This window comes from Dendrobium catenatum, unplaced genomic scaffold (assembly GCF_001605985.2).
Source record: "Dendrobium catenatum unplaced genomic scaffold, ASM160598v2 fragScaff_scaffold_1211, whole genome shotgun sequence".
Taxonomy (NCBI): Eukaryota; Viridiplantae; Streptophyta; class Magnoliopsida; order Asparagales; family Orchidaceae; genus Dendrobium; species Dendrobium catenatum.
Window position 1 is genome coordinate 924,124 of NW_021319673.1, and position 14,329 is coordinate 938,452.

At 33.1% G+C, this 14,329-nt stretch overlaps 1 protein-coding gene across 1 annotated transcript; it reads right to left on the reverse strand.

Annotated features, from left to right (window-relative positions):
• Positions 1–2,661: 2,661 nt before the first annotated feature.
• LOC110103837 (sirohydrochlorin ferrochelatase, chloroplastic) lies at positions 2,662–9,342 on the reverse strand (the record flags this gene model as incomplete). The annotated part of the gene is given in 4 exon segments (XM_028699064.1): positions 2,662–2,996; positions 4,432–4,524; positions 4,632–4,742; positions 9,204–9,342. Coding segments are annotated over 4 exon segments (354 nt in total). The 3' UTR covers positions 2,662–2,894.
• Positions 9,343–14,329: the final 4,987 nt, after the last annotated feature.

A 14,329-nucleotide genomic window follows, 5' to 3' on the forward strand; every position in this document is an offset into this window, starting at 1 on the left:
AGTCCTCTATCTTTCTTAACATAAGTCAAATCTAATACATCTACTCTCTTAATCAGGCCATTGGAAGATTGCTGTTTTAAGTGACCAAATCATCTAAAATGACTCTCTCTAATCTTATCTTTCATTGGAGCTACTCCAACCTATTCATGTGTAAGCTCATTTTGTATCCTATCTCTAAAAGTAAAGACGCTCATCCACCTGTATATCCTCACCTCTGCAACACTTAACTTAATATTATAATTCACTTTTAATGGTTAACATTCTGCACCATAAAACATTGCAAGTCTTTAAAAGCATTACAGGTCCCAAAGAAGTTATTCAATCCAAATACTAAATTTGAAGGGTTAGCTGTCAATGGCAATGTCAAAAAAAATTTCTAAAGGAGACACAAATTAATTTTTTCAAATATTCCCTCACCTTTTTGTCCAGCATTGAGATATACATTGCTAGTTTAAAAAATTGCTGGATTTATTATTTTAAAAAGAGAAAATATAGGACGATAAAAACTTATAATTTATAATGGTGTCAATAAATGAACCGATCTAAAATATCCTAGTTAAAGTTGACCCGCTTAATAAATGGATTAGGTTCAAATTGAGATTTCTGACTCGTTTATTATACGGGTAGGTTCAAGTCGATCCACGAACTCTATTTTGATTCTAAAATATCCCATTTAGTTTTTTTTTTTTTCTTTTTTTATTATGAGTATAATCTTCTTATTTTTATTAAATATCATAAACTTTAAAGTTATTAAGTTTAATAAAATTAATCAAAATAATTTAATGAGTCAAATTCGAATCAGGTTGATTTTTAATAAAGTCAAAAGAGGTTGATTTTTAATAAAGTCAAAAGTGATCATTTATCCATTGATCTTTTAAGTCAATTTTTAATAGTAGTCATAGCAAAAAAAATCAATTTTCAACTTATATTATATTTATCTTAAATTCTAAAATTTTTAATTTATCATGATAATATTTTAATTATAATATTATGATATAATTTATTTCCATATAAAAGCTTGAGCTACAAAGAGATGAATAAAAGGACAAAGGTAATTTACTATGCTTCATTTTAATAAAGAATAAGTAATAAAACGTAAAATAAAAAAAAAGGATTTATCTTTAACTTCCAATCAATCAAGTGAATGCTAAAATATTTTGCTTTAAAACAATTAATACAATTATCTATATTATGAATAGGCTTGTAATAAATCCGGCTATAATATTATATAATTTAATATTTTTTTTATTGAGCTCAAGCTAAATTTTAGCCTGACCTAAGTTCTGACAGAATTTAATATAAGGCCTGACCCAAGTTCTGACCGAATTTAATATATATAATATTTCTCATATTTAATCAAGTCTACCTTAGCAAAATGCATGATGTCAATGATTCGTCTAATTTTAATCAAAATATAAATTTATTAATTTAATATTAATTTCCATTTTATATTTATTTAATATTTAATTCTCATATGTTGATAAGAAGCAAAATTGGATTGTTAATTCATGTCTAATTATTAGCTTAATATTTATCATATTGGTCATAAACTGAAAATAATATCACTTTATTAATATCATTTTAAAAATATCTTTATTCAGATGATAACTAAATATATTAGTGTAAGAAAAATATTGGGTGGTTTTCTTCAGTGAATAAATGTGTTTATTTGTTAGCTGCAAGATATAAAGTATGGGTGTCAAAATTTGACACGACCTAAAAATTCGATTTGAATCCGAACCTAAAATTTCGGATTAAAGTCAACCCATTTCTCAAATAGGACTGGTTCGGGTTCGCGAATTTGACCAGTTTGAAAAAACTGATTGGATTCAGGTTGACCCAGAAACCCGAAATCAATCCGGGTTAACTCGTTTGAAGTCTTGTCCCATCCCACTAACACGCATGAAGTCTCGTCACATTGCGTGAGTCACGTTGCATCACGTCTTTTGGCGTGAGTCACGTCCCGCTGACGACGCTATCGATGCCACCACTAACAATGCCACTGCTGCCTGTTATGCTCAGCACCTGAGCTTGCCGTTTGGTTCCAACGCCCAGAACCGCGCCAACCCGCTGAGCCATTGATGCCTCACCCCGCCTGCACCGTCGCAAGCAGCATCATGTCGCGTTGTTTAAATGATAACATATCCCAGGATCGGGTCGAGTCAACCCAAAAACCCACATAGGTCAAATCCGGATTAAAATACTTGACCCGTCTGCAAAAACGAGTCGGGTCAACTACAATCTAATCATTTTCAGGTTTGACCCGAACCTATATATATATATATATATATATATATCACAACTAACTATGTTGTTAAATACGTGGTGGCAAGATGAAATGTTGAAATAATATGATGAATATGAATATGATCATTAATAAATATAATAAATAGTAGAACTCTAAGCAAATCAAAACAGAACCCAAACATTTAATATTAGAATTTTAATTTTTATACTAAAAATTGCTTTAAGAAAGAATAAGAAAACTATTTCAAACAAAATCTAAGGCTAAGGCTTCATTTGGTATAACTTTTTTATCGCTTCTTGAAGCGGCTTTTTTGTTGCTTCTTAATTATTGTAAAAAAAACTGCTTTAACAAGCAACAAGAAAGTCATCCCAAACAAAGTTAAAACACCAATTCACAGCAGTTTGCAATCAAAATCTGCCGATTTTTGTTTTCATCGTGTCAGCTATAAATGAATAATATAGCAGTGGTAAAATACGATGGGAAATCTGTTCTATGAACCAAAAAAAAAAAAAAAACTAATACAGCAAATGCAAGGTAAGAAGATATAGAGCAGAAAAACGATCCAAAACATCATAAAATATGATGGTTCATCAACAGCTGTGATATATGCAGCAGTTTCTGATCATAAAATACCATTTCAATACAATCAATATAAATGGCATCTTCCTGTACCAGCACACATTGAACATTCATCAGCTTTACCAGCAACATGGCTGAGGCAATGCTTAATCCGATCATTCATCACATCCTACACAGAATATAACATATTTAGATTTAAAATGTTTATATATATAACAATTTTGGAAATGAGAATTTGATTATTAATAGAGAAAAATTAATCTATACAGACGCCGAACGCCGTCCGGAGACCAACCAGAATGTGCCACATCACCCTATGCTCGGTACTGTGGCTCGGTGGAAGACATTTACTACTTTTTTTTTAATTTTCTTCAAAATTCAATACTATTGATAAAAAAAAGAATTAAATTGAACTATCTTTCGATTCAATTTGCTATAAAATAGATTATTTAAGTGATACCCTGCACCGACACTTCTCCTCAAAGAGGCGTGCAGTGTCCGACACGTATCCGACACGACACTCCTCTGACACGTGTCAGACACGCCGAAAATGTGTCCAATTAAAAAAATATTAAATACAAATTGGGCACACGTATCCGACGCACCTATCTTAGATATTTTATGATTATTTTTTTAAAATATAATTTCTTATATTTGGCAGGATTTAAACAAAATTTCTTATTTACTATCCACAACACCAAATCAACGTTCCGCACTTAATACCCATTTATCGAATATTCTTATTTTCATTTCTCTTTGGCAGTGATGGTATTTTCATCTCCTATCTCGGTGACTGATAAACGGCATCGAGGCTTGACTCTCAACATCCTAATACTATCATTTTAAGCACAAATTCTAGTTAAATGACTTATTATCTCTAAATTATTTTTAAAATTACACACACTTAAATTTTTTACACTATTTTTAAAATATAAAAACTATAATACCGTGTTCAACCCGTGTCCGTGTCCTATATTTTCAATAATTGACGTGTCCGTGTCGTGATGTCATGTCCGTGTCTGTGCATCATAGGTGATACCGCAACCAATATACCCTACTGCAAGTGCTTAGAATGAAACAAATTGGATAAGAGAATGAACCCAATCATAAAAAAAGGGTGCAATGCAAGCAGAGTTAAGTTTTCTATCAAGCACTTATTGAGCTGCCTGTAGAACAATATATGAACATACTCACAAAAAACAACAAAAAAATGAACTATGTCCAAGCATATTTATTCATTAAATCATGTTAAAGTTTGTTCAATCAACTAAACGAACACAATCAAGCCAAACAAAGGTGAGTATCAAGCTAGTTTGATTACACCCGTAGGCCCATCCCACTTTAGTTTACAAAATGAACTTGCTAATAACATCCAACAAGGGTTCTCTGAAATGCAAAAGGTTGAGCCCTTTGGGAGATGGCTAGGGGTATGCCAGTGGGTGTTCGTTGAGTGCATTTTTTTTGGGAACAGGGATTTAATTTTAGAACATTTAGACATTCAGCCTACTTCGTCAGAAATTAATAATGATAACATAACCATATTGAACTACATTCACCTGACGTAGTAAATGAAGAAAAAAAGAAAGAATGCAATGAAATCATACCACCATGAGTTCATGCAAGCCAAGCGGTGCAGTTATGATATAGGATATGCCAGAGTGCTCTCCAGCTGCCTCGGCTACTAATGCAGGGATGTCCTGGATTCGGCAATACAATGATGAAATATTGCAGTTTTCTTTATTTCATATTTCTATTTTAGATTGTAACATTTCAAAAGAAAGTACAAACTAGTTTAAGAGTATACCTTATGCCAATGTCTCCCTGGCAAAAGAAAAAATGGGCTGACAATAATATGGTTTGCTCCTTGCTGCACGCATCGTCTGAATGCATCTTTAATCGCTGGCTCTGCCAACTCCTGTAATTCAAGAATTTTGTTGTTATAGCCATGTTTTGTTTCATTAAGCTTGATTTTTATTTTTCCGCTCAACAAACAGTAAAGCAATAAGCATTCCTGCGCATGGAAAGCTCTATACAGAACAAACCAACAAATTAATTTCACATGTGATGCAAATAACAGATAAGTGTTGAAGACTGAAGGGGTACCACAGCGTGGGATCCACTTCACCTCCTTCCTGCATCCTCCCAACCCAAATTTCCACCCTAGGTAAAAAAGATGGGTTCTACTATGCAACTAATCATAGTTATAATGTATCTACTATGCAACTAATCAGAGTTGATGTATCGAGCACATGGATTGATTAACTTAGTTATTGAATCTTCTCCCTCTTACCCTTAGATTGTAATCCATGTGCTCCTCTCCCTTTCCCTAGCCATCGACCCTCATTTTGGATTATTTATTTATTGTTTAAAATACATTTACTTTTTTTTTTTCATATATAATATCCTTTTGAGGAGGCTATAAATATCACAAATCTATATATATAGAAAGCTAGAAATAATATTCAAAGTAATTTTTTTATATTTTTATTTTCCTGCATGGTATTAGGCAAGGTTAGTGTTTTATTCTTCCGACCTTTGTTTTATTTTTCCCCTCCTTTCTTGTCGAAATTCTTTCTTTTTCTTCTCCTTTCTTGTAGAAATTCTTCCTTATTATCATTATATTTCTTATGTTAATTCATTCTAATATTTGGGGACCCTAAAAAATCCTCAACATTTTTGGAGCTACTAAATTTGTCATTTTTGTTGATGATTGCACTTGAATAATATGGGAAAATTTTATAAAATAAAAATATGATGTCAATATTATCCTTCTCACTTTCACTACCATGATAAAAAAATCAATTGAATACCCATATCAAAATATTTCAAACAGATAATACTTGTAATTAGTTCAATCACACATTCTCTTTTTCTCATAAAGAAGACATCATTTATCAATCCTTAAATTGTGATACTTCCCCAATTGGGATGGCAGAAAGAAAAAATCATCACCTTCTATAAGTCATCAAGAAACTTTATTTCTGAAGTCATGTACCAAAAAGATATAGGGGAGAAGTTGTTCTAACTTCTACTTACCAAATCAATAGAATATCAATAAAAGTGATTGACCATAAAAGTCCTTTAAACTATTTGGCAGAATTTTTTCACACAAAGTACTTCCTCTCTAAAATTTCTCTAAAAATATTTTGGTGAATTGCATATGTCCATATCCACAAATAGCATGAGACTAAACTTGATACAAGAGCCTCAAATGTATTTTTATCCACTCAAAAAGGTGCAAGTATTACCATCATAAGATAAAAATTCCTTACCTCAAAGGATGCTATTATATATATATATATATATATATATATATATATATACTCTAACAAATATCAACTCCACTTTCATTCCAATAAAATAAACCATATTTGAGACACTTAAAATAGAAATTGGAATAATGTTATGAAAGAAGACAAATGCCTTGGAAAAAACTTACACTTTGAGAAATTCTTGAACTACTTAAAGGAAAAAAAAAAATTTAGATGCAAGTAGATTTCTTCAAAATATAAAACAAATGAGAGTCTATAATTCCGCAAGACAAGATTAGTACTCAATCTTATGGAATTGACTACCAAGAAATATTTGCTCCTATTGTAAAAATGAATATTATTCGCATAATGATTTCTCTAATGGCTAATCTTGGTCGGTTTATGCAATAATATTATGTAAAGAATGCTTTCTTACATGAAATTGAAAAAGGCCATATGGATCTTCCACTAGAGTTCAATAGCTCATTTGCAGAGAATAAGTGTGCAAATTGAAAATGGCTTTATATCGACTTAAACAATACCTAAGAGTATAGTTTGGCAAACTTACAAAAGGCATACTTGAAACTAGATACAAACAAAGCCAAAGAGAGAATATATATTTTTTTAAAAACAGTCCACTGATGATAATATCTCAATTATTAGTGTATATGTTGATGATATATCTACAAAAACTGATGACAATAAAGAAAAGAAGTACCTCAAAAGAAACTTGATAAAGAATTTATGATAAAAAAGTTGGGCAAACACAAATAGTTAATGTATATAGAAGTTGCTCAATCAAAACAAAAAAGATCTCTTTCAACAAAAAATATATTATGGACCTACTAAAAGAGACAAAATTGATTGATTGCAAACATTGTGAAATTCCAATTGAACCAAGTTAAAAATTAACGCAAATAAAAGAGCGGAAGCAGATATGGGACATTATCAAAGATTAGTTGAAAAACTAATCTTTATCCCCTACCCGTATAGACATTGCTTTTTTAGTAAATCTCATTGGTCAATTCATCCATAGACCTAAAGAGTCTTACCTAAAAAATTACTTATAGAATTCCAAGACAAATTAAATATTTCTCTACAAAAAGCAAGATACTTTACAAATTTAAGTTTATATTGTGTAGACTATGCAACATCACCAGGAGATAGAAGATCTACTTCAAGATATTTTCTTGGGAGGAAATCTCATAATATGGAGGAGCGAAAAACAACTAATTGTTCCAAGATCTAGCTATGAATCTAAATTTAGAGAAATAGCCCTTAAAGTCTGCAAACTTTTGGGCATCAAAATAATCTTAGAAGATTTAAAAATCAGTGTGAAGAGCCCCTACAAATATACTTTGATAATAAATATGTCATCATCATTGCTCATAACCCAATAGAACATAATCCTACCAAGCATATAAAGGTGCATTTATAAAAGAGAAACTAGAGAGTGAGTTGATTTGTAATCCACACATATCAATAGCAAATCAATTTGCTGATATATTCACCAAATGATTCTACAACCCCAAGTTCAACAAGGTTATAAACAAACTTTGAATGGTACAATTATACCATCCAAGAAAACAATGGGATCCCCCATAGTGGGACCTACTCCTCTGCCTCCTTCCTACATCCGCTCAAACCAAATTTCCACCCAAGGTAGAAGAGTTGTGAGTCCCACTATGCAACTAATCTTAATATGATCTATTGAGCACACAAAATAAGGAGCTTAGCTATTGGATCTTCTTTCTCTTAACCTTGGATTATCATCTACTTGTCGGCCCTCTTTTTATTTTTTATTTATTTTGTATAAATTATAGTTACTTTTTTCATATGAAATGTCCTCGGAGGAAACTATAAATACCTCCAATCTATGTACAAAAACCGATTGGAGTAGACTAACAATACCTCCAATTTATGTACAAAAAATAAGAAATAAAATTCAAAATAATTTTTCATGTTTTTATTTTTCCATAATAAAACAATAAACAACGCAGAGCAAGAAAATATAAGGGATTCACAATCAAAGAAAAGCCTATCTGATATAGATGTTAAACCTTCTAGGTCTTCCCACAACACGACAAGAAATATGCTGCCTTCTTCCACAGTTAGATGGCTCTCATATAAAGTTTATTCGGTTATAAACATGCTTTATTTTAATCTAATTCATGGGACTGTTGAAAAGCTACTACGATCTTATCACTTTTTTAATTTGGACTCGAATGAGTTTCACAGGACATTTCAAAGATTAAAATAAAAGCATTTCAAACACAGCATTGAAACTACGCAAGTAACATCAGAAGCAGAAGAACCCTACCACACTAAACAAGGTCAGTTAAATCTTAAAAGTATATATGGAGAGAAACACAGTCAACACATGTATGTGAAGAGTTCCACACTAGACTAGGCTATTCGAGATTGGAAATCTTTCCAAAATCTCTACCTAACCTACGAAGGAACTGAACCAGATTGGATCAAGCTTCCAGCAAAAGCTCAGACACCTAGTCCTACTGCATCAACTGTAATATGCGCTCCACATAGTTTGATTTAATAATGTCAAAAAAACGATTCTTGGATACGTGAAAAAAAAAAAAAGATAAAAAGAATCTCTCATTTTTGGATTTCTTTTTACGTTTTTCCATTTAAGCTGCTGCTTTTTTTTTTTCCTTACAACGGTTCCAAAACCGCTATATACTGCTGCTTTTTAAACCAAGCTAAGAACTATCTTGATAACTTAACAAAGAAATGCATATATATCGTGCAACTTTCTTTTTGAAGACACGTTCTACTTTTTTAACAAAACTTGACTAAATCTTCCACTTCTTTCCAGAAGTTTTTATAACTAACATGAATGAGGGTAGCTTGCGTATAAAAAGATTTAATGCACAAATCCACACTTCAAAGGAATTTTTAATTTCTTTCATTACAGAAGCACTCATCAAATGTTTATGAAACCCCACTTGAACTTTAATCATATTTCAATGGAATTCTTGGAAAAAGCTGCAGCAACTTTTATTAATTATTTTGAACAAATCAATCAAACCATCAAAATCCTAACTCAAGAAAACAATGTAAAAAATGCTTGTAAATACAAATCAAAAGAAAGTATAATGAACATGTACCATATGTGCAGGCTCCACTATTTGATAGCCAGTTCTACTCTTAAACATTGCTACAAAATCATCTGCAGTTCAACTGGAGAGCTCATTAGCAGTGCTACCACACCCAACACGTCTCCATAAAAGCAGGCAAAGGAAGAAACTAAACTAGCCTCACAAAGAAAAAATGAACACATAAAAAATAAAAAAAATGTATTGCCGTGTCCGCGCCGTACCCGTGTCCTATATTTTCAAAAAAAACCGTGTCTCGTGTCCGTGTCGTGTCGTGTCCGTGTCGCCGTGTCTGTGTCCGTGCATCATAGGTTAAACCAAAGAGACATTCGATCGGAGCAGTAAACAAATGGAACAAGAAATGCAAATCAAATAACATTAACTGAGAAACAGTTTTTTCATTGTTTGAAGGATTTACCTGGTAAATGGAACTTCCGAAGTCGCAGCTATAGATTGCATCTCTTATTTCTAGGGTCTACACTGGTTACTCTACTAGCTCTCCCAAGTCACACTGAAAGGCTTTGAATATACAGGTCCCTGATCATCCATGCATAAGAGAAAAATAAATGATGAATTAAAGGAAATTTATCTTACAGTGCCACTTGGCAAGGCAGAAATTTGTTTGAGGTAAAGGGTTAAAAAAATACATGGAGAGTTGGATCCAAATTTGCCTCTAGGTGACACTATAATTTTACTAATAAAATAAATCAAGATAAAGAGAAAAAAAAAAAGAGGGCGAAAGAGAACTTGTAGAGAGGATTTCACTAGATTACCAAAAAGTATGATGTAAATGATTTGATATGTTAAGCCCATGCTAGAACCCCCTATTTATAGATTTAGATTGAGGCATAATGCTAAAAAAAGGTTATATACAAGTAAATCATACAACAAGCAAATAACAGTTCTAAGAAAAATTAATTCAAGTAAAGTCATTGTTGACTTCACTCGAACACGATAAATTCCAATGAAGTCTTAGGGGTAATGACCATCTTTAGAAGTCTTGGTGAAGTCAAGTGAGAACTTGGGCGAGGAGCATTCACGATTTGAGCAAATATCTTTGGCAACTTCAATGATCTCGATACCAAGGATTATGCTAAATAACATTGGTAACCGAACACACTGTGAAATCATTATATATTTGGTGTTAAATTAATTTAATTTAGTTGGTTGACTTGTATTGAACTCAATCTATTTTAATCGATGAGACCAATCTAGCTAGGCCTATGCAAGGTCTATATTTAATTTCCTAATTCTCTTATCTCTTTGATGTAATTCGTAATAGAAGAAGAGAATAAAATAATAATCTTGATGAGTTGTCATATTGATCATGACTAAATATGAGGATTTGACATGTGGTCAAAATATTGACTACTTGTAGTCTATAAATACTTCATAAATTTCTTCTAATGATCTTGCCTTAAATTTCACATAATTCGAAAAAATGAAAAAAAATCAAGAAATCACCCACAAAGTTCTTGATGAACTGTCACATTGATCATGACTAATTATGTGGACTTGACATGTACTCAATATATTGAATGCTTCTAGTCTATAACTACTATATGACTTCCTTCTAAAGATCTTGAGATAACTTTCTCATACTTTGAAATATAAAGAAATCAAGGATTTTATTGGTAAAGAAGACATTAGAATTTTACTGGAAAGCTATAAGAAGCAAAAAAATTGTAAAACTGTTAGTAAGACTTCTTTTGCAACTCCTTATAAGAAAACTAAAAAGTAGAAAATGAGGAGGCTACATGGGCAAGAAAAATGAGGTCGTTTTTGAGGTGTCCATAAACATACATCAATTGCAACTCTATTTTATTGGATCGTCCTAGATGAATTTGATGAAGCAACATATGAGTGATACCTTAACTGCGCCTAGCAAGTTGCCAAATTTTATGAATGATCAAATTACCAACGTCCCAAAGCAATCAACTGCTGGTAATGAATATAATGATGTCGCCACTAGTTCGAAAGGAGAAGTAAAGGATGTCAATCATGAGGTTTAAGCGAACATAGGGGATCTGCTCAAGTATCAAGTTTGAAGTTGCTGAGTGTCAAACAAATTACTTTAGTTCTAATGAGTAAGTTTGAGAATATACTCAAAGATTTTGAATCAATGAAGATAAGGGCACTGACCTTTCAAGGAGGGCTTGAGAACACAAAAACTAGTAAGAGAGTCCTTGAGCTTCAATTTTTTGGAGAAGCTGATAAAATTCAATTGAGTTAATTAATGGAGAAGTTTGTTGTTCTATGTGGTCATCTTCATATTATTTCAAAGGCAAGAAGTAGAATTTAAAGATGAAGTCATCTTTTTGAGGAAATTCTCAATTTTCTTTGATGAGTCAATTTGGTGGCTATTGCCAAATTTGAGAACTCACTAATTCGTTGAATCCATCCAACTACAAAAGAAAAGTCATCCTTAATATTTTTCCTACCAAAAAATGAAGTTTTCTTTAGAAACATTCGTTTTTATTTTATTTTCTTTTTATATATATGCTCCTTGAGATAATGATAAATCTCTTTTAGAATTCTTGTATAGATTTTCATTAATCTTTTTTTTTTTTAAGACTATTCTAACTGTTGATTGTTGGTACTTGCTAAAAGTCATTTTAATTTATTGAGTTCGCTTCACTTCAAAACACACAGAAGAAGGATGAATTGTACTTTATTGAGAATATATTTGACTTGACTTGTAACTTCCTTTCTTCCTTAGGTAGCAAAGATTCTTGACCAATACTGCTTAATACCAACATAGGTGATGTCAAATTCCTTTGACAGGATGGTCTCTTTTGTTATTTTTCTGCAGATGAAAGATGAAAAAGGGCTTAAATTTATTTAAGTTTATGTTTAATATTAAAGCCTTCATAGGGGCATTGTAATGTTTTCCACCATGTATATAAAAATGTTAGGCTTAGAAAATAAAGTATATAATTGAAAGAAGTATTTCATTATGATCCGCCAATGGTGGCTGACTAGGAGTAGGCTGAGTATCGAAAGTACAAGTTGAAGGTGTCACAGTTATCTTAATAAGACATTTACTTGTTTATCAACTGCTCCCCACGATCCCACGTTCGCTCCTCACGGCACAAAACAACGAAACACTCCCAATTTACATTTTTACGCTCTCAGAACCAGAGGCACACAGAGAAGGAAGAAATCAAGTTCCGAAACTTACCTTTCGCTATTCCCGTCGAAGCCCGCCGACGTCTCGAACCCGCTGAAGCCCGTCGACCTTCGCCGCCGTGCTTCCTTCTCCTCTTCCGGGATCGATTCCGGGACCCAACAATGTCCTGAAGCCCTTGGTCGTTGACTATTTTTCTGACTAGACGGATTGAAAGGGCAAGTGTCATCCGCAACGTCCCCACGAGGGGAGGGGGCACTAGAAGGCTACCGGATTTTTTAGGGGATTCAAAAATATTTTTTTTAACTTAAATAAAATCACTCAATCGGCAATTATCTGCAATCAACAATCATCATAGACCTCTGAAGACTGATTTTGGGACCCGACAACATCCCAAAGCCCTCGACCATTGATTATCTTTCGGGCCGGGAGGGTTTGAAAGGGCACAAGTTCCCTCCCTACCTCTCCTCACGGGGAGGGATGCTGGGAGGTTGCCGAAATTTTCAATAAACAACAGTGGACTTGAACAGAAAATTGGAAATTTCTTTGAACATAATTCAAACATAAAATCAATTTTAAATCAAATTTCATCAAATAATGTCAGACTTAAACTCGAATTGGACTCAGATCTGAACTCGCTTCAAAGCAGAAGTGGACACATTTAGCTTCAAAAGAAATAAAGTCAAATTTGATGATATTTTTCATAAATGTCATACGAGAACATGTGGCAGCCCCTATCACATTCATCTGAGAATATTGGTGAAGGGATATAGATGTGAGAAGACACTGCAGCTTGCCCACAAGTGGTCGTAGAAAGATTATCATGCATACAATAGTCCACCTGTAGATAATGACGAACCACCTATTGGCGGTAATAGAAGATTCGTCACAATCACAACAAGTCTACGAGTGCTAATCAACAACAAGTAATGGAGACTATGATATCCGTGCAGCCGATCTCCATACAATGTAAATTCGAATACACTGATCCCTTATAAATAATGGCAAACAATATATAACAACTGCAGGCCTCCATGAATCATAATAAGAGATTAGTTTGTGTACTACAATCCACCTACATAAAGCAAAAAATAGTGCACGACAATTTACTTGTACAAAGAAATTGGCAAATAATCACAGTGTGATGCCATGCCACCGGATCCACAATCCTACTTCTACAAGCGGACAGAAGGCGACAAGTTACGATAGTACTGAAAATACATTTGAAAATAACTTCTTGCATGTGCTCGGGGAAACATATTAAAGTTATAAATACAAATATCCTAGAATGATGCACTGGGTCAAATGCTACAATCCACATTGGCTCTGATCGTGTCAAATGATTCATAAATTCAACAGTCCGAGAATACTATATGGGTCAAATATTCAAGTTTTATCCTTCTCTACAAAAAGAACGGAGTTGAACTTATTTAAATCATAAAATACCCCCCAAATATCCTCATGGGCCCCGACGAGCGTATTATGAAAACACATGTGACGTTTAGGAATGTTGTGCGGGTTAACAGGTGAAGTCAAGCATGAACACGATCCTATATCGGCAAATTGACAAAGTCGACGAGCTTCAATCCACAAATGCAAATGCCCATAAATCATCCTGATGATGACCGTGTTGATTGAAAATCTCAACCAGCGAGATCAAATCTCAAATCCAACAAAAGTCTAAATCCCTGAAATAAAATATATCACTTAAAAACTTACAACTTAAACACATCCACCTCCCGCAACTATTTGTCGGGGGTGTAAATTTGAAATTAATCTCAACTCACAAAGAGCGAATGTTCTTTCGGGTATATCACTAAGTTTTATTCTCAAATGGTCTCTTGCCAGCAGGGACGTGGCACATGTCATCTAATCAGATGGTTTTACTGTAAATGACACCATTATATTATGATCACGACCAAAACCCGTATGTTCCCTAATGGTGTCAAACCTGTAACAGCAGTTCTGTACATATCGTCCAGGCCGATCGAGAATCGTCCTGGGACGATCA